This window comes from Episyrphus balteatus, chromosome 3 (assembly GCF_945859705.1).
Source record: "Episyrphus balteatus chromosome 3, idEpiBalt1.1, whole genome shotgun sequence".
Lineage (NCBI taxonomy): Eukaryota > Metazoa > Arthropoda > Insecta > Diptera > Syrphidae > Episyrphus > Episyrphus balteatus.
The window spans coordinates 94,274,583-94,295,424 of NC_079136.1; the positions used below are offsets into that span (position 1 = coordinate 94,274,583).

Here is a 20,842-nt window from a genome sequence, read left to right on the forward strand (position 1 = left end):
TTTCATTAGAACAATGCATTTAGCATTGAAATTGCGAATTAATTGTCTCGTCTGAGATAAGTTTCTTTAACGTTTTTTGAAAATATTAATTTTAACTCGTCTCAAACTATCTTTGTACTTTTTCTTTTACATTTTATATCATTTTTATTATTATTTCTTCTATTTCCTTTACACATATAGCTTTGCTTTTATCTTATTTGCTTACTTAACGCTTTTTATTTTCGCTTTTGCTTCATTATTTCGTTCGATGATAAAAAAAAAAAACCATTATATGCACCTACTTGTGTGTCAAAAAATTTCAAATGGAAGATGATACAATTGTCGAAGTGGAGAAATTCGCACTAATAGGAGACAGCTTAGAGTTGGCATTCCTTGATTTGATACCCGGACTTGAACCATTCTATACGCCCCGCAATCCAAAACCACCAACACCAAAAGAACCCACGCCCACAGCCGAAGAAATTGCCGCTGCTGAAGCAGCGAAAGCAGAAGCTGAAGCTGCAGCTGCAGAAGCCGCAGCTAAAGCTGAAGAAGAAGCAGCCGCAGCAGCTGCTGAAGCTGAAAAAGCAGCTCGTGAGGCAGAAGAAGCAGCGGCTATCCTTGCGGCCAAAGAACCAACCCCACCACCACCACCACCGCCACCATTCGAATATGCTATTGATTTGCCACCAGAGGGTGCTGAAGTGCCTTATGTTAAGAACTATGTACCTCCACCACCGGGTTCAGAAGTACCACCGCCAGCAGAAGGCGCAGCTCCAGCAGTTGAGGGCGCAGCTCCGCCGGCCGAGGGTGCTCCTGCTCCTGCACCACCAGCGGAAGGGGCTCCACCTGCTGCACCAGCAGAGGGAGCCGCAGCTGCTGCACCACCTGCGGAAGGAGCTCCACCAGCTGCTGCACCAGCAGCAGATGGTGCGGCTCCAGCAGCTGCCCCCGCCGCCGCCGAAGCTGCAGCTCCACCGCCAGCTGATGCCGCAGCCCCAGCTCCAGAGGCTGCACCACCAGCACCAGCTGCCGAAGCACCACCAGCTCCACCTGCCGAAGCAGCACCAGCTGAACCTGCACCCGCTTAAATTACAACCACCTTTAGCTTACTATTGCAGTTTTCATTTGCTTGCATGAACTAGCTTTTTAAAATCAGTTAATTTATTTAAAAAATCAGTGCAAATATTGGAAAAATATATAAAAAAAAAAAGTTTTTATTTCAATTTTTTGTTGAAGCATTATAAAAAAAAAAAAACTTGTGTTTTTATTTTTTTTTTTTTAATTATTATTAATTGATTTTAACTAAAAGCTTTAAAAATAATAGTACCAAATGAACAACGCCTTCCACAAATACAGCAAGCGCGTTGCCAAAACAAACAAAAAACCTTTAAAAACTTAACAGCTTTTTGCAAGGTAATTTATTTTGCTTTTTTTATTTTATTCTTTTTTTGTTATAATTCAATTTGCCAAATTGTATTCAAAAACAAGCAAAACAAAAACAAAATTCGATATTTTTTATTTGGCAATTTGATTTAAGTCCTGTTTCATATTAGTATAAATGTTAGAATTATTTATGTTACTTTTTATTTTGTTTATTTTCCTCAATTTATTTTGGTTTCTTTTATTTTTTTACTTTTTATTTAAACTACCAACAATATCTAGACGATCTTGTCTTGGAGAAGGAACGTTACAAGGATATCGGAGACGATTTGGATACCGCTTTCGTCGAACTTATCCTCAAGGAATAAAGTGCTGTCCCCGCAATGGCAACAAAATATCCAACAATGGCTTATTTATATCCATGAGCTATACGTTTAGCATTATTTATCAATATTTTTATTTCCAGTGATTCTTGAACAAAATGTTTAACTCAAACAAAAAATAATAAATTTACGCAAACAACAAAAATAGTAATCCTTAGTAAATTTGTTTTATTTTTTAAAATTATAATTTTTGTTTTTTTCTTTTTTTCTTTATTATTTTTGAATAAAGTATGAAATTGTAGAAAATACAAATTTTGTAGTGTTTTTTTTATTTTATTATTATTTTGGAGATTTGATTGAAATTGGATTAGACAAATTTTATAAAAAATTTGCACTTTTTATTTACAGAGGAAGTTAGTAAAGGTAAAGAACAGTACAAGACAATTGCACAAGAATTGGACTCAACATATGCCGATATGAATGCTTACTAATTTTGATTAAAACTTTAATGCATTTTATCGTTACAAAAAATTTATAAAAAATTAAAACTAACAAATCAACAATAAAACTGCCGATTAATTAATTACAAAAAGAAAAAAAAATTAAAACTAAATTTATTTTATTTTTTAGTGCATTTAAATAATAATTAAATAATTATAAAAAAAAAAAATAAAAAATATTGATATTAATATTAATAGAATTTGTAATACAAAATAGTATTTTGCTTAAAACTTTGTTTAAATTTTATTTGAAAAAAAAAAAATATTATAAAAAGGTGTACAAAAATTTCATAAATACATATTAATAAAAGTAAATAATTGATTATATAACCTGCTTCAATTTGTCAGTATAAATGCATTTTTCAGAAAATTCGAGAATAATTCTAGAGTAACACTACTTTTGCTTTTTCTTCTTGTTTTTGAAACTTACACCTTCAGAGGGTTCTGTTCTTATCATGGTTAGGATATTAGATATTTGTATGCAATTTTGCTTCCGATTTTTTTTTTTCAAAAGTGATAACCTACATATTTAAGATTTAAAACTTTTTGCCATTTTCCGGCAATTGACAGATACCATCTCAAATATGATGGGTCCTTTGAAGCGATCCTCAAATCGATTAAGATTGGAAAAGCTACTCAGTCAGATCATGTACTATGTACCACAAATTGTGGTTGGAAAAAGTAATGTCTGGGGAGTAAGACAGGTGGGGAAAGATTTCCTATTGCAGGGTTTCGAAGTATATCTTCAGGGGGTTTGCAACTACCGGGTCTCTCTTGGTACTTGGGCCATTTGCCAAATGAAAATGTTTGGTCAGATTTCCCATGTTCTGATAATAGTTGTGTTTATAAATTTGAGTTGTGCAAACAATTTCACTGTAGTTATGAAGGCAATGGGCAGGTTTAAAAGCGTTAGGGTCTGAAAAGAGAAAAAAATCTTCATAAAATTAAATGAAGTTCATTGTGATTTAATAATATTTTTTAAACGTGTCCGATATTTCCTGTTTTGCATTTGAATTGGCCATTTTGCCATAGTTTTAAATGCCAGTCGTAAAGATTAACGATTGTCGTTGAAATAAAACAATAATCGTTAAACGCAATTGCATTTCTTCTAGCAAGGAAAATATATTTGTGATTCAAATTTAGATCAAATACTATTAATTCTTTTTGGACCCTGCTAGTATGAATCGAATATTATAGTATAATCAATCAAGCCAGTTCTTCAACTCTCTTTTGAAGAGGTAATTTTCGTAACTTTTCAAATCGCATCGGGCAATAACTTGGTGAATATTCGTTCGCAAGTTGTTGAGATTTTGGAAATTTTATGTTCAAATATTCACATAACCCCTTAAAAAGAAATGTAGCTGCCCCAGTTCACATAACAGAAAAACACGAAGTTAATCCTTCAGGGATAAAATCGGTTAAGGTAATTTATCTTTAGTCTAGAAATACATATGCGATTTTGGTCGCGCGACTATACAATCGCAAAATAGATCACAACGGTTTCAATGACTGAAGACAATTTTCAATTTTTTAATCGGAGGAAGCATGTGTGTTCACAGGTATTAAAATCCTTGTGATGACTGAATAATCGTGCGACTAAAATCGCATGTTGGTCCCTAGTTTTACATGAAGTTAAAATCGTCATTTCTGAACTGTACAAGATGATTATTATCATGATGCCGATTGCCAACATTTTTTACTATAAAGTGGACTTGTAACAAGATTTTTATTAGAAGAAATGCAATTTTGTGAATCTTTGATTTAAAATAGTGGATCGAGTATTCCTTTGATGTTGAAAAATTGTAGTTTTCATAAGGGTCAATGTTCAAATATAATTTATACAATTTATAATTTATTGTTAGCGTGATGGACTGTCACGTCACAGATCTGGGTTCAAACTCATCGAAATGAAATGAAGCTAAGCTAAATATGTATTTGAACGACTCGCTTTGAAATCCATTTAGTTTTTCATTAGAATCTTGTCGTTTGAGTTTCGGAAACAAGATACGAAAAACTAAAATGATTCAATTAATATCCAAGGTGAATAGTAAAAAGACAACTCAGATTTAAAAGAAATTTACATAAATCCCCAACCGAAAATTATTGTATTTATAACAGAATTTCAATTGTACATTTATAAATGATAAATGTAGGTATGTACAAAAAATGATTGTGAACATCTGCTGCTCTTATTATTTATTTTCTTCAGGACTTAAATAATTTTTATATCAATCATTTGTAGCTTATTCAAATACCTTAAAATGCGTCAAATTAATCACAAAAACATCCATCCCACCAACAGCATATTAAAAAAAACGACACCTTTTTTCAAATTTCTTTACATACTTCGAAAATGATTTTAATTTTGTTTTTGAAATTAATTGCTCTTAATGCTGCAATCTAAATCTGTGTGAATAACAATGTGTTTATGAGTGTTAAAATAAATAATATATGAATAATTAGTGTTGGCATTTGCAATGAAAATTTTTATAAATTAAATTGGCCTTGTAGAATTAAATTATAAAAATAAATCTATTTGAATATTTAAAAATACCATACCTTTTGCTTTTTAATATTTTTCTTCATTATTTTATTTGTATTCCGATACAATTATATTGTAGCTTGTACAAAGCAAAATTTATGAATTTAATATACCAAAACCTACCTATAGGTTAAAAGAATGTACTATGTATCTTATCTTCTTGATTGAAAGAAATAAAAAAATGAAGATTATTTTCATTAAATTTTATTTTATTTGAACAAACATAATAATTGAGTTTTACTTAAAGAGTTTTACTTTCTTTGTTAACTTAACAGGTAAGTTTTTATGAACTTGAATTCGAGAGCATAAAATATTTTAGTTTTTTTGTTTTTTTTTGTCAAACTTTTTACCTCGATTGAGTTCGATAGTCGATTTAATGGAATAATTTTTACTTTGGGTCCAAGAAAATTAGTACAGGTAAAATAGTACATAAAATCAAGAAATAAAAAAAAATTGTTACTTGGCAAAAAGTTTGCTTTTGGGATAAGAACCAAGGACAAAAAAATTCTATTAAAAAAAGTTGGGTGGAAGGGTATTTTTTCGCGGACAAGAGGGAGAGGGTGAAGGTCAAAAATGTACTGAAAAAAAATGTTTGTCGAATATCATCATATGACATGTTTTCAAGGTATTTTTTGATGCTGAATCTAATGACATACAAATAAAGTCAATACGATTGCTCTAAGAAAAGATATTGCCGATTAAAAACAAGGGTGCTTGTTTTTTTACTTCAATAGGTAAAATATAACCAAATGTGAAAAACACTACACTGATGAATCATTGGCTTTTTGGGACCAATTACAGATTTTACTGATTCTTCGAAAAAAACACCCTTTCACCAAAATTTTTTTATGAAAACTCTTTATTCTTGTTTTCTATCCCAAACTCAAACGTTTTTACGAAATTTCAGTAGGGTGACCCATCATTTTTGTTTTCACTCAAAAAAACACCCTTTTAACCATGATATTTTTATAGACACTTTAGATTCTTGTTTCTAATCTAAGAAGGTAACATAATTTCAATGGGGTACCACTAATATTACTCTAGTATTGCACACTTTTCCAAATATACCCATATTTTCTCTACACCTAAAAAAAACACCCTTTCACATAAAAAAAATTTATAGATTTCTTTTATTCGTAATCCCCATGAGAAAAAGAACATATTTATTGAAATGAAAATAATATGGGTTGACAGATGAAAAAAAGGTATAACTTTTTCCAGAGACGTCAGATTGCCTTGATTTCAGATTATTTGGAATCAGCATTAAAAAAATACCTTGAAATCATGTATATCATATGTGTATGTAATACTATATAGTCTATTTAATAGACCCGAGCTAGAGAGCAAAAATAGAACAAATTCGTTCAAGACTTTTTATTGGCGATTATGATTCCTTGGCATACAAGAATACTCCAGCCAAAAGTGCTACTAAATCCATTGGTGCATTTCTGAGAAAACGGCAACACTGGTCGGTTTTCAGTTTTTTTGATTTAACTCGAAAACCAAGCCTGACTTTGAAATGGTTCAAAGACACTTTTCATAGCAAATTAAATTTTCTGTCAAGTTAAGATGGTTAAAAAATTTTAAAAATTATTTTTGACTAAAATTCTAACCTAAAATCAAAGAAAAAAAAGTTAAAAAATTGACAATTTTATTTTTTTTTACTAAATCAAGGGGCACTTTGTGTTTGTAGCCGGGACGTCCAAACTTTGTACTAATGAAATAAAGTAGAGGTAAAAACCTTTGATAATATGTAATTTTCAATTTTTTTTGTCAAGAAACAACTTAAATGTACCTATTCAAAAATTACCACTTTTTCTAATTTTTTTACTTTTTTAGTTAAAAGCAAGTTTTTAAAACTCGATAAAATCGTATTAATTGGTAACTTTTAGACTTTTAAAGTAAACATACTTCGAGGGATTGATTTAATATAAACTAAATATGACAAACAAAAAAATTTATTTGCATCCTTATGGCCTTTTGTGCAATTTTGTGTATGTGCATTTTTATAAATACGGGTCGAATGGATGGACGGAGAGCCATTAGCTTTGGTCTATTGCATAGAAGAACATTTAATACCAACTCTTTTACTGTTTTCAATGGCCTGAAAAACAATTCTTGTAAAATCCGCGACCAACGAAAAGTTTCTCTTGAAAAACGAAAAAAATACTCTAATGAGTTTGAAACAAAATAGCTCAGGCAAATTAGTAAATCAAATTGCATTTTTCGCGGGACAAATTTTTTCCATGGAACGTGTTTAGGTGAATGTCCTTATCGTAAAAGTGAATTTTTTGGGATGATAAGATATCGAGAACAGCCGCCATCTTGGAAAAGAGGTCGGTGCCGTTTTTATTTTATAACTCCATTTTTACTCATTTAAACCAAAAATGTCCGAGAATAGACTTATTATCAATTAAATTATCTAAAAAATGATATACAAATGAATTCCGTGAGTTAGTTAAATTCAATTTTATAGTCGGTCAAAGTCCGGGTTCTTCTCGCAAGGTTAAGACAATATGACATTTTTTCAAATATCTGAAGAACTTTTTATTTGTTTGGGATTTTCTTAAAGAATGAATTATAGCACTTTTAATTATCTATGAAATGAACCCTTTATTGTTTTTGTAACCATCACATTGTAGAAGCAACCAAACGTCGAAGTCATGTTATACGATTTTTTAACTGAACATATTTGGGATTTCAATAGTTCAAATAAACAATCAAAAATTAAACACAATAGTCTCGAAAACATAACGGCTTACACACCTCATATCTTGAGTTATACTTGTCGTAATGCTGAGATTGAGGTGTTCATGTTTAGAAAAAATGACAGGGCATCAGTTCTTATATTTAGAATTTTAAATAGTGTCACTTTAGCTTATTCACATTAATTGGAAAATTCACTTCATTGAAAACCTCGAAAACTATATTAAGGTTAACATTAAAGATTTCAAACTTTGAATTCAATATTTAGACGAATATAGTTAAAAAACTGTTTACTTATATTTTCATTATACCTCCACTTCAAAAATTTGCTCGGTTTAATAGAAGAAAACTTGTTATTTTCTCACTTTTGACTAGTAGAATGTGAACTTCGACGTTAGATGGCTTATACATTATGTTGGTTACAGTTACGATAAAGGGCTCTTTTTATAGATAATTAAAAGTGCTATAATTCATTCTTTAAGAAAATCCCAAACAAATAAAAAGTTCTTCAGATATTTGAAAAAATGTCATATTGTCTTAACCTTGCGAGAAGAACCCGGACTTTGACCGACTATAAAATTGAATTTAACTAACTCACGGAATTCATTTGTATATCATTTTTTAGATAATTTAATTGATAATAAGTCTATTCTCGGACATTTTTGGTTTAAATGAGTAAAAATGGAGTTATAAAATAAAAACGGCACCGACCTCTTTTCCAAGATGGTGGCTGTTCTCGATATCTTATCATCCCAAAAAATTCACTTTTACGATAAGGACATTCACCTAAACACGTTCCATGGAAAAAATTTGTCCCGCGAAAAATGCAATTTGATTTACTAATTTGCCTGAGCTATTTTGTTTCAAACTCATTAGAGTATTTTTTTCGTTTTTCAAGAGAAACTTTTCGTTGGTCGCGGATTTTACAAGAATTGTTTTTCAGGCCATTGAAAACAGTAAAAGAGTTGGTATTAAATGTTCTTCTATGCAATAGACCAAAGCTAATGGCTCTCCGTCCATCCATTCGACCCGTATTTATAAAAATGCACATACACAAAATTGCACAAAAGGCCATAAGGATGCAAATAAATTTTTTTGTTTGTCATATTCAGTTTATATTAAATCAATCCCTCGAAGTATGTTTACTTTAAAAGTCTAAAAGTTACCAATTTATACGATTTTATCGAGTTTTAAAAACTTGCTTTTAACTAAAAAAGTCAAAAATTTAGAAAAAGTGCTAATTTTTGAATAGGTACATTTAAGTTGTTTCTTGACAAAAAAAATTAAAAATTGCATATTATCAAAGGATTTTACCTCTTCTTTATTTCATTAGTACAAAGTTTGGACGTCCCGGCTACATACACAAAATGCCCCTTGATTTAGTAAAAAAAAAAAAAATTGTCAATTTTTTAACTTTTTTTTCTTTGATTTTAGGTTAGAATTTTAGACAAAAATAATTTTTAAAATTTTTTAACCATCTTAACTTGACAGAAAATTTAATTTGCTATGAAAAGTGTCTTTGAACCATTTCAAAGTCAGGCTTGGTTTTCTAGTTAAATCAAAAAAACTGAAAACCGACCAGTGTTGCCGTTTTCTCAGAAATGCACCAATGGATTTAGTAGCACTTTTGGCTGGAGTATTCTTGTATGCCAAGGAATCATAATCGCCAATAAAAAGTCTTGAACGAATTTGTTCCATCCAAAAGGGTCTATTCAATAGACTATATAGCCTATTTTTGCTAATTTTGAAAATCTCCGTTTTGCGCTTTGACCTTGAAATTGCGACTAGCGGACATGAGATTTTTCTAGACTTTTGAGGTAAGTTATAGAATGGCAAAACGAAGATAATGAGCAAAAAAAATTCTATTAGCATTCATTCCGAGGTTGAACCCTTATTTGACTGGATTACGATGAAAATTTTCAATTGTCATTCTTTAACTAGAACGCTAAAAATTAATTTTATTTTGTTTTTTTCTGTACATTACAGTATTATTACGGTTGTATAAAACATTATGCCACTACGAATTTTTTCTTAAAGAGGTAAAGTCAAAAAAATTGATGACGATTTTTTCAATATTTCGTGTGTTTTCGTTTTGCTGCAAAATGCCTTTATTCTTTCGGGAACTCTGTTTTTGCTTGAATGAGTTGTTGTCCCGTGATTGTTATGATTCAGCCAGCTTTACTTAGAAAGAGAGTTACAAACATAGCGTTGTAGTAGAATTCCGTAATAATAATAATTATACAGAAAAAATAAAATAACATTAGTTTTAAGTGTCACAAATGTGTGAAAATTTTCATCGGTCATAATCATGTGGCCACATACTGTAAATACCTACAACCTACCTACTACCTATTTAAAATCCAAAATTAACTTTATTTTTTTTTTCTTTATTTTTAAATAAAAACTTCTAAAACGTGTTTGCACAAAAATTTTAGTTATGGTCGGTTAAGTGAAAGTCGGAAAGAGAAAGTCAGAAATCAAGAAAACGGTTCTACGATGAGTACCGTTCATAGCGGTCCAAAAAATACTTTTTTCTGTATCAAAAGTAGGACCTTATACATATAACGTAGTATGTACATTAAATTTTTATTTTTTTTTATTCAAAGTGTTACAGCTGTTTTCGAGAAAAACAAACTTTCTTGGTCATATGGTAATAGTACCATTAATTTTGGTCCTAAAAATACAATTTAAAATTTACCTCTAGGGAACCTTACAAAACTCATAATTATAAAATTTAAAGAAAATTGCTCCAGTAATTTAGGCTGTAGACACACATCAAGATAGATACAGACAGACTGACAGACAAAATTGCCAGATCCAATTTTTCGAATTCTATATCATCGTAATGTAATGTACAGGGATAGGATGTTGTGGAATTTGCCTTTTTTCTTGCTTAATCGTACGACATTAAAGATTAAAAACAAACACGTTTCACGTCCCCTTCGTGCCAAATATCTGTGGCAACAAGGAATAACAACATAAGTCAACTTATGTCGAAATTGAGATTTTCACAAAATCTGATGCACAATAAGCGATTCTCTCTACCATATTTTTTTCATATTTTTATCTTAAGCGGCTTATGAATTACAGGTAAAAGAAAAATGACATTAGCATTGACTTCTTATGGGAAGCCAAACTTTCAAAACGCTCTCCTGAAAAGTTGTAAAAACTGACTTATGTTGTTTTTCCTTATTGCCACAGATATATGTATTTTATTTTGCCTTTTTTTTGCCTTTTCTTTCGTTATTGCCTTTTTTTGCCTTTTCTCTTGTTATTGCCTTTTTTTGTCTTTTCATATGTTTTTTTTATCTTTTAAGCGTCTTAAAGGTAATGCCTACACACAAAACACTCAAATATACAAACAAAACGCAGTCGCAAAAGATGTTTTTGAGAAATACAGATCAATTTTTTTTAGCAAATAAGGGACTCGAAAGAGTTGAACAAATAAATTGGGTAATACATTGGAACACAAATCCAGGGGTCGAACTACGGCATACGTATGTCTCTATCATTTTGTTCTAATTAAATAGAGAAAGGGACAATCGCAGGAGCTTGTTAACTGAAAATTTTAAAAAACTCATGATTGTTCAAAATTACTGCAATTAATTTTTATATTTCATTCTTTTCTCAATAAATGCCTTTTTATGCCTTTTTGGGAGTTTTATTTTGCCTTTTTTTAAGTTTTTAGGTCCACAAGATCCTATCCCTGGTAATGTATAATTTTTATCTCGCAAGTAAAACCTCAGGTTGTATTCATCCATTACAACAAATACAAGAAGAATCATAATTGTTATTATTATTATTTTATTGAATTATAAAGTTTTTCCAAAATACCAAAGAGTTATTATTTTCTTGCATAGTAAAATTTCAAAAATAATATGGTCAACCTCAAGTTTAGCTAAAGTTTAAATGATACAGACTGATTTGTTATTGATTAATACATCAACAAGTTTTCAGGATCAAATCGACCTCCGTTTACATTTCTAAAATTCGACAGGTACACAAACTTGACAGACGTTTTATTTAATATAGCAACATAATATATAGATAGATACATTTCTATCTAGGTATGTTCCAAAATACATTTTTATTAGCACTGATTTTCATCAGTTGAAATGTAAACAAAACCTTCCGGAGACGGTAGTATACCGTCAGACTTAAAAAAAAATATTTTTTTTGCGAATTTTAAACATTTGGAATTTGTAATCCTTAATTTCTAAAATTAGATACATTTTATTTATTCAATTAAGACAAACTGATGCGGTCTTTAAATACATAATGAAAATCAAGGCATATTGATGTTTATAATAAAATAGGTAGGTAATGAAAACGCATCTAAAATCTCCAAAAAAAAAAAAGAAAAACAAAATACCAACAGCATCTCATTAAGTAAACAAACGAGTAGGCGTAACAACTACTGCACAACCAACAATTTTGTAAAAATAGCTTGGAAAAAAGATCATATTACACTATTTTAAATTTTTTTTACAAAAAAAAAATTAAATTCCAATGCATTGAATCACATGCAACAGAAAATATGAAAACCATTAAATTCTATTTAATTTAAAACACTCATAACTTGATTTTTTGCAAAAATGAATTCCAAAATAAAAAAAAAAAAACATTCACAACAAAAATGAATCTCTTGCTATGTAAGATATTTTTATCTTACCTAATTAAGTTTAATTTGAAAATAAAGAATTGATAATTATGACCGAATTTTAATTTAAAAAAAAATTTTTTTTACAAAAATCAATAGCATCATTCCATTGCCTTCAAAATTCAAATATTGCTTATAGCAATTTGCAAAATACAAAAGTCAGTGATTTTCAATAATGCCATATTTTTTTTTCTTCGAAAAAATAATTCATGTCATCTCATTTCAAACTGAAGATCATAACAAAAAAAGTATTCAAAAACGATGAAAAAGTATCTTCAATGACCCTCGATGGAAAATTGGGAAACTCTTCCAATCTTTCAAAATTCAACCAGGGGAAATAAAGCTATTTTTAAAAAAAGCCCACACACTATTACAAAAAAATTTTCTCCATCGCAGACAGTCATACAATATCCTCTCTTGCAGTTGAGAGGTAAAAAAAATTAAAAAAAAAAAAAGAAAAACAGAAAAATTTGCGCAACAAACTTTGAGGGATTTTTTGAAAAAAACAGGGAAATTTTGAAAATTCCGAGAGTAAAGAACTCTTTTCTAGCTACTGTGTTACAGAGGTGCTTGTGAGACTTAGATTGTATGGGATGAAAGATTTTTCAACACATTGAAAAATATGTTTTGAAATAATGTGGGGCTGATAGGGTAAAAAAAGTTGGTCCACATCAGTGTTCTCGGGTTTTTGCTAGCGTATAGTGTGTTCCAAAACGCTAAGGTTGGTCTTTCACATATATACTACACGTTAAAGGATATTTTTGAATTTTTTTTTTTGCTGCTAAAGTATATTAAATATTTTGTAATACTAAAAAAATTAATAATTGTATAGATAAATATTTAGTGAAAGTGGGTGCAATTTATTCCTATAGAAAGGATATCTGGTATCCTTAAAATTAAATCTAAAATATACATGGATAAAAAGTGATAATGCAGTGAATTGTATGTGACAAGTGGTAGGGGGCCTTCGGAACTATTGCTTCAAACCGGATATGAAATGCAAAAATTCAAAAAGGATACAAAAAGTCAAAAATTGACGTCAATTTGATTTCGAATATGTCCTGGATGTTAAAATATATATATGCAGATATTTAAATCTTCACTCTATTAATCTCTTATGCAATTTGAAAAAGTTGTATCAGTGGGATATATATACATTTTTTTTTTGTATAATAAAAGCTACATGTTTTGTTTCAATCGTTCTAAAAAGGCAATTGAAATCGAATAGCTCTAAAAACATTTCATAAACATTTCACATACATATAAAAATTTTATTTTACCTACACAACCACTACACGCACATCACACACAATTCACCTGCATTTATACACAACTCTTTTTAGTGTATTAAGAAAAAGAAAATCAGAAAAAAAATGCACACGTGTTAGTGTATGTGAGGAAATTTGTTGTTGTTTTTATTTTTCTGTATTCGCATATTTCTTATTTCTAAAATCTAAATTAAATTAAAAAAAAACAACTATAATTCTATTTTTAAATTTTTCAAAAAGAGATTTTTCAAAAAATTCTTTTTGTCAAAAAAAGTAGATAAAAATGGAAAATTTCATAAAACTTAATAAATTTATATTTATTCAGGTTGTTAGAAATGCATTTTAGTTTTTCATTTGCAAATTATCGAAATATCTCAAAACGAAAAAAATTATTTATTTTTTTGTTTCAAATCACTACAATATAGTGCGAACGTTTTTCAAACACTAATGAATAAGATAATGATTTTGAGTTTGGGCGTATCTTGAAGTAAAGTGTGTGAGATAAAATTAGAATATTGTGTAGGTGCAAATTTATTGGGAGTTTTTAAATAAATACTAAAATATATAGAACAGAGAGCACCTTCATCAATACACTAATACATACTCACACAAAAATGACATCATCTTATATTGGAATACAACACACACACACATGGCAAAAATAGAAAAGGAATTTGCAAGTTTAAAAAGTTTTTTTTTTTTTCTTTTTTGTTATAGAAAAATCTTTTCATTTTTTTGGTTGGCTTATTTGAACTTTCATATTTAATTTCATTTGGCAACAAAAAGTTTGGTTATTTTTAACAAACAGAAAATTTACATATACACACATATGTTTATATGTATATTTTTTATTAATTATATTAATTTAAAGATTTTTTGTTGTTAGGCTTGAAATATGTACAATATTTTGTGTAGGTTGAAGTATTTAGTTCAACAATATTTTTAAAATAATTAGATGGAAATGGTTTTTAATTAATTAGACTTTGATGGTTTAAATTTTGAAGTTAAGTTTTAGGTAAATAGGACTTCAAATTTTTTTTCCCTTTTAGTAACTTTTTTGTACTTTTTGATTTGTCATTTAATTTACTTATAACTTTTTTACATTTTTATTTACATCACTTTGTTTATAATTTTTTTTTTTTCAAAATTATTACAATTCTTCCACTTAGTTTCTTTTAGTATAATACATAGTTTTTTCAACATGCTCTATGAACTTAATGCAGTTAGGTTTTAGGTACTACAGCTACAGCCTCAAAAACGTTTTCAGAATAACTTATTTAAAATTAAAGCATTCTAACTTCTAAATTTTCTAAATTGACAAATATAAAAGAAAAGAGTTCTCAAATCAAAAATTGAGTATTTTAAGTAGATTTCTTAATATTAAAAAAATAGGCTCAGTGGCATTTAAACAGGGGAAAATAAATCCCTTTTTATTTGGTTCGTTCCAACCCTAATTTTCAACTTTTGTCGTATCTGATGTTTGAATAAACTATTGAACGAAAAACAATTTTATATATAGTATTCTCAAAGAATAATTTTTAGCATGAAAATATATCGAAATTCCAACAACATTTTTCTTCTATAAATCTTTATAAAAACTTCATTAATATATATCGTCGCCGTCCAATAAAAACTCTAAGTCTATTTCGCCTTTCATCACATTTTCCAAGTTAACCGATAAAGTATGCTTTATTTTCCAATTGTGACAAAACAATTATTTTGCTGAAATGTTGAGGAACACGCCCCTTAAACCATTTCCAAACAAAAAAGCGAGTTCTTAAAATCGTATTTCAAACTGATGATGATAGACAAAAGAGAAAAATCATTTTAATAAACATTCAAAAAATAAATAAAATCTTTTCTGGGATTGGAAGTGATAATGCTTTACGTAGAAACAAGTTTATAATTTTTTAACAAAATAATAGGAGATGTTTTTGAAAAAAAAAAAAATAATTGATGTTTTATCTGTCCAACCTTTGGAAAGTGACTTTTCGTCACAAGATTATCACTGTACACTTTTATCTACCCACCTGTTTAGAATGTTGATAGCTCTTTATATAGCCATAAAGCAGACACACATAATTGTGAGCATAATTGATCATAGTTATGTCATGTTTGTTTGGTTCCTCAAGGAAGTTTTTCGTTTACGAATCTCGTAAAGTAAATTAAAAAAAAAAAAAAAAAAAAACAAGTATACGCCATAGTGAACAAATTTTATTTTTTATGCTGATGGTATTCTTGATGTATTAGATTTAAAACATATTATATTTCTTGCATGAGTCTAAAAAATTGTTGTAAATATGTCAATATGTATGAATCTGTAAATATACATTATAATGTATTTTTCATATAAATCTGAAAAAGAAATTTTTGTAAAAACGTAGATATTTACTGCTTGTGCATTTCTGTTGTCAAAAGTCTATTCAAATAAATTTGAGAAGCAAACTAGTATATTTAGTACGTAGCAATGAAGACGTAAATGAAGAAGTAGAAATAAACGAACTAATACCTAATGATATAAAAAATAACAACTACTGTATGAGTTTATATTTCTGTAGTGTTTGAGAGAAACTTGAAAACTCAATACAAAAAATGTCGTTTAAAGACTTCTTTTATATTTGCATTTTTTTCCAGTCTCGAAATTAAATGTAGTTATTCAGTGTAGTACTCGTACTTCCAATATTAGATTAAAAACTTTTAAATAAATATTTGAGTGTCATGAATAAAATATATCCTTTAACATTGCAAATTTATCAAAAGTACGAGTATTAAAATATAATTTCATTTTTTTCGTTTTCTTTAGTTTCCTTCGTATTCATTTTGTTTGAAAGCAGTTAAAAAAAAAACACATTCAATATGGACGCCATTAAGAAGAAGATGCAAGCGATGAAGCTTGAAAAGGATAACGCCATTGACAAGGCCGATACCTGCGAAAACCAAGCTAAGGATGCTAATTCCCGTGTCGATAAACTGAATGAAGAAACCCGTGACTTGGAAAAGAAATTGGTCCAGGTTGAAGTTGATTTGGTTACATCTAAGGATGCTTTGGAAAAGGCCAACCGCGAATTGGAAGAGAAGGAAAAACTCTTGACCTCCACCGAATCTGAAGTTGCCACTTTGAACCGTAAAGTTCAACAAATTGAAGAGGATTTGGAAAAATCTGAAGAACGCTCAACCAGTGCTCAACAAAAATTGCTGGAAGCTACCCAAGCTGCCGATGAGAACAACCGGTAAATATATAAATTTTAATGCTTTAAAAAAATATAAAGTTTAATTAACTTTTTTTTTCAATCAAAAATAGTATGTGCAAAGTATTGGAAAACCGTTCTCAACAAGATGAGGAACGTATGGATCAATTGACCAACCAATTGAAGGAAGCCCGTATGTTGGCTGAAGATGCTGATACCAAGTCCGATGAAGTTTCCCGCAAGTTGGCCTTTGTTGAAGATGAACTTGAAGTTGCTGAAGATCGTGTCCGTTCCGGTGAGTCAAAGATCATGGAACTCGAAGAAGAATTGAAGGTATATTTTTTTTTTGTTAAAGAAGCATCAATTAGAATAAAATGTATAATTAAAAATGTCAATGTTTGTATAGGTCGTCGGTAACTCCTTGAAATCCTTGGAAGTATCCGAAGAGAAGGCTAACCAACGTGTTGAAGAATTCAAGCGTGAAATGAAGACCTTGACCGTTAAATTGAAGGAAGCTGAACAACGTGCCGAACATGCTGAGAAGCAAGTGAAGAGGCTCCAGAAGGAAGTCGACAGGCTAGAAGGTAATGTTTATAGTTTTAAATATATTTCTTTTATATTTATTTACATTAAAAATTTATATATAAATCATGTCTTGAAAAACATTCAAAGAAAAAATTTATATTTACGCTTAAACTAACATCTAGAAATTTTTTTTTTTTTTATAAATAAGTTTTGAAAAAGATCTATTTTGTATAAATAAAAGAAAAAAAAAAAAAGATCTAAAACATTAATATTAGTTTTTAAGTTTACTGTATAAAAAAAATGCTATGCTTTTAATATTAATGATGCTTTTTGCAGACCGTCTCTTCCACGAAAAAGAAAAGTACAAAGCGATCTGCGACGATTTGGATTCAACATTTGCTGAACTTACTGGATATTAAAATAATCAAAAGAATAATATCTACTATAATAATGAACTTAAAAACAATTTACAAGACATTTACAATGACACTAAAAAAACACCAAATATTTTATTTTTACCCATTTATACTACTTAAATCAAAAAAACAACAAAAAAACTGTCCAAATGCACTGCATTCAGTTTGCTTAATTAGCAAAATATTTTTTTTTTTTTGTTGAATTTCTTAGATAAAAATTAGCAATAATTTGTTTGTTTTACTATGCAAAAATAAGCATATTATTGCAAATAATGTAGTAGAGTTTTCTATTTAAAAATTTTATGAGTATAGTAGTTCAGAAAATTTGATGCAAAATTTTTTCCACGCACCATCTTTCGCAATTTCCAAGAATTGTATGCGTTCAGGTTGTGTCCACACCGACAGTGATTTTTTATCTTTGTTAATATTTGTAAAAAATTATTTTTGAGCTTTGTGCTATTTTGCGTTTTTACATATTATTATTTCTTTTGGCAGATGATTTTTTAAAACTGAGTACTTAATTGAGTAACATTTGTATTGATATTATGTACTATAAAATTGAATGGAGGCGTATTCATAGAAACTATTTAAGCTCTTTCTAAGATAAACTGGAGTTTATCCTATTTAAATGACATTGGTTAAGCTCTGGACTAAGTCAAACTGGAGTTTAAAAATTTTAAAAACACCTATGAATACCGTCTGATAAGTTTAGTAAGGTTTTGCACACTTACTGAACATTTCAGTTTATTTTTATTCAGTACAAAATGTCAAACCTTTTGTTACACTCAATCAAAGAATCAACTTAAACAAAATACAAAAACAAAACGCTTCCAGCCCCCGCATATGTATATTTTTGTACAAAATATTCCAGATATTTCAATTTCTATCCTAAAAAACAAATCAGACACACTGTAAATTCCAGCTGAAAAAAAAAGAAAACAGAATAAACTTGAAACACCAACATTTTGTAATATAAAACCAAGAGAAAAAATTATTAGATATTTCCACGCCTGGTCAATATAATACTAATCCTGCCGAATGTCTACGTTTTTTTGAAGGCAATTCTCAAAATGTATTTCTTTGAATTGATGCCTACCGGAAGTTTTTAATTTATTATTTTTGAAGGAAAAAACTACAATTTTTTTTCTATAAAATACTTGAAACAAAAAAAAAAAATCACAATCGTAACATTGTAATATAAAAGGTGATTTTCTTATGAATCTTTATTTTATTTTGTGTTTCTCATTTCTTTCTACTACTTCACAACATGAATGAATCCTATGAAATTGTTAATGTGACAACAACAACAAAAAACCCTATACACAAGATGTGTAAATAAAATTAAGTGTCAACCCTTTTTTTTTGTACCCATCACACAATACCGTCTATGGTCTTTTATGGATGCAATATGTTAAAATCCACTGTTGTAAAGTTTTTTTTTTGTAAAATGCACCATTAAACTAACAAAAAAACTGCAAATTAAATGTTTATTCCTCATAACAGATATGTAAGACAATGCAATACATTAAATTCCCTTATAATTGTTCAATTTTTAAGTTTCTTAAAAACTGTCAAAATATACCAAGTCAATACAATAATATCGGTAATTTTGACATCTACGCAAAATTGCACATATTTTTCCAAATCTTCAAAATTCGTAATTTGTCTCCGCATAAATTTACAAATCACTGTGAGCAAACTGTCAAAGAACGAACCTGTCAGTTATTTTTAATTTCGAAATAAAAATCGGAAACGAAATTATGTAAATATTATTTGACAATTCTGATTTTTGCTACAGTTATGGCCAAATGAAGATCACAAGTTTTTTTTGAAACGAGTGTCGAACACAACATTATCAAAAATGTACTCGATTTTGCCCAGACTTCGTTGATTTAAGCTCTTAAATAAAAACGAATTTTGTATCACTACCATTCAGAATATGAATTTCCATTAACTAAAGACCATGATTATCTCTGTGGACTTAATGGTTTCCAAGATATTGCTTTTCAAAAATCGTCAACTTAGTCGAAATCACGGTTGTAAAAAATCATTTTTTTAATGCATTTGTTTTCCATTACAAATTAAAAAAAAAATATTTGTTCCAACTGACAAAAAAAAATATTTATTGCAAATAAAAAAAAAATTTGAAAGAAAAAAATGTTATTGTAACTGAAATATATGTAGATATTTGCATTGAAAGTAAAATTTCTATTGCAAGTAAAAATATTTTGCATTAAAAAAAATTATTGCAAATAAAAAGTTTTCTGCATTGATACAAAATTCAATGCAAAATGTGTGCATTAATTAAACATTTTTTTTTAAATATTCTTCGAATTTCTTACAATTTTAACTATTTGGCCTTACATAAGCTATTTCAACCGATCCAAATGTAAGGCCAAATAGTCAAAACTGTAAGAAATACGACGATTATTAAAAAAAATATATTTAATGCACACATTTTGCATTGATTTTTTATTTTTTTTTTCAATGCAGATATTTTTATTATTTCCAATGAATATTATTTTTAATGCAATTTTTTTAAGTTGCCAAAAATATTTTTTTTATCTCAAATGCATTGTTTTTAAATTGACAACTGTGGTCTAAATTGAATAATTTTCTCATATGTCTTTAAAAACTACAAAAAATTACTTCTGCAATATGTACATATAAATTAAATTTTTGCATTCTCTTACATTTCTATTCCTTACATATTCGTATTTTTATTTTTATCAAACAGCAATATGTTTGTGTATATAACAAAATGTAAAATTTTAAATTTATTTTTAATATTTTTATTTTTTTCAAAAATTAATTAAATATTTTTCTTCTTTCATTCATTCAACAGACGAATTGGGCATCAACAAAGACAGATACAAGTCTCTTGCCGACGAAATGGACTCCACATTCGCCGAATTGGCTGGTTATTAAAAATTTTAATCCATTTTTAATAAAATTATTAAAAACCTTAAAACATAATATATAACTTTAAAAAAAAATAACGTTGTGCATTACACAAAACATAGAAAAAAAAACAAAATACACATACAAATCACAACAATGTTTCCTTTATTTATGATAATATCTGTTTTTTATTTAAATATAAAATAAATATATTATTATGATTGTTTATTTGTCAAAACATCTAAAAAAAAAAAAACAAAATGGTGACTATATATATCTCTCTCTCGATACAATTAAACGGAATGGAACTGAAAATACACCATTTTCAACAACATCAGCAACAAAACTAATATGCATTACATATTCTCTCTCTCTCTCTTTATTACATATAACAAATAAATCATTTCTTATTTTATTTGTAATTGTAAAAGTAAAATCATTATACTATTAT

At 28.5% G+C, this 20,842-nt stretch overlaps 2 protein-coding genes across 18 annotated transcripts in view; both read left to right on the top strand.

Moving 5' to 3' along the window:
* LOC129916431 (tropomyosin-2) overlaps nucleotides 1–3,526 on the top strand; it is a 49,825-nt gene extending 46,299 nt beyond the window's left edge. For 9 of the 16 annotated variants that reach the window (XM_055996383.1, XM_055996382.1, XM_055996370.1 and 6 more), the window contains one exon: nucleotides 310–1,486. In XM_055996383.1, coding sequence (XP_055852358.1) covers nucleotides 310–1,070 — 761 coding nt within the window. In that variant the 3' untranslated portion in view covers nucleotides 1,071–1,486. Of the gene's footprint in view, nucleotides 1–309; nucleotides 1,487–1,644; nucleotides 1,897–2,093 lie in introns of those variants that run through there. The other 7 variants (XM_055996390.1, XM_055996380.1, XM_055996376.1 and 4 more) reach the window with 2 other exon arrangements.
* Nucleotides 3,527–12,655: 9,129 nt separating this feature from the next.
* On the top strand, nucleotides 12,656–20,606 carry LOC129914130 (tropomyosin-2). 2 transcript variants are annotated; one of them, XM_055993202.1, is made up of 5 exons: nucleotides 12,656–12,814; nucleotides 16,165–16,591; nucleotides 16,663–16,882; nucleotides 16,956–17,133; nucleotides 20,336–20,606. In XM_055993202.1, the coding sequence occupies exons 2-5, from the start codon at nucleotides 16,218–16,220 to the stop codon at nucleotides 20,416–20,418; spliced, it is 855 nt and encodes a 284-aa protein (XP_055849177.1). In that variant the 5' UTR covers nucleotides 12,656–12,814; nucleotides 16,165–16,217; the 3' UTR covers nucleotides 20,419–20,606. The 2 variants fall into 2 exon arrangements, with proteins under 2 accessions (XP_055849177.1, XP_055849176.1); XM_055993201.1 differs by lacking the exon at nucleotides 20,336–20,606 and adding an exon at nucleotides 17,411–18,429.
* Nucleotides 20,607–20,842: the final 236 nt, after the last annotated feature.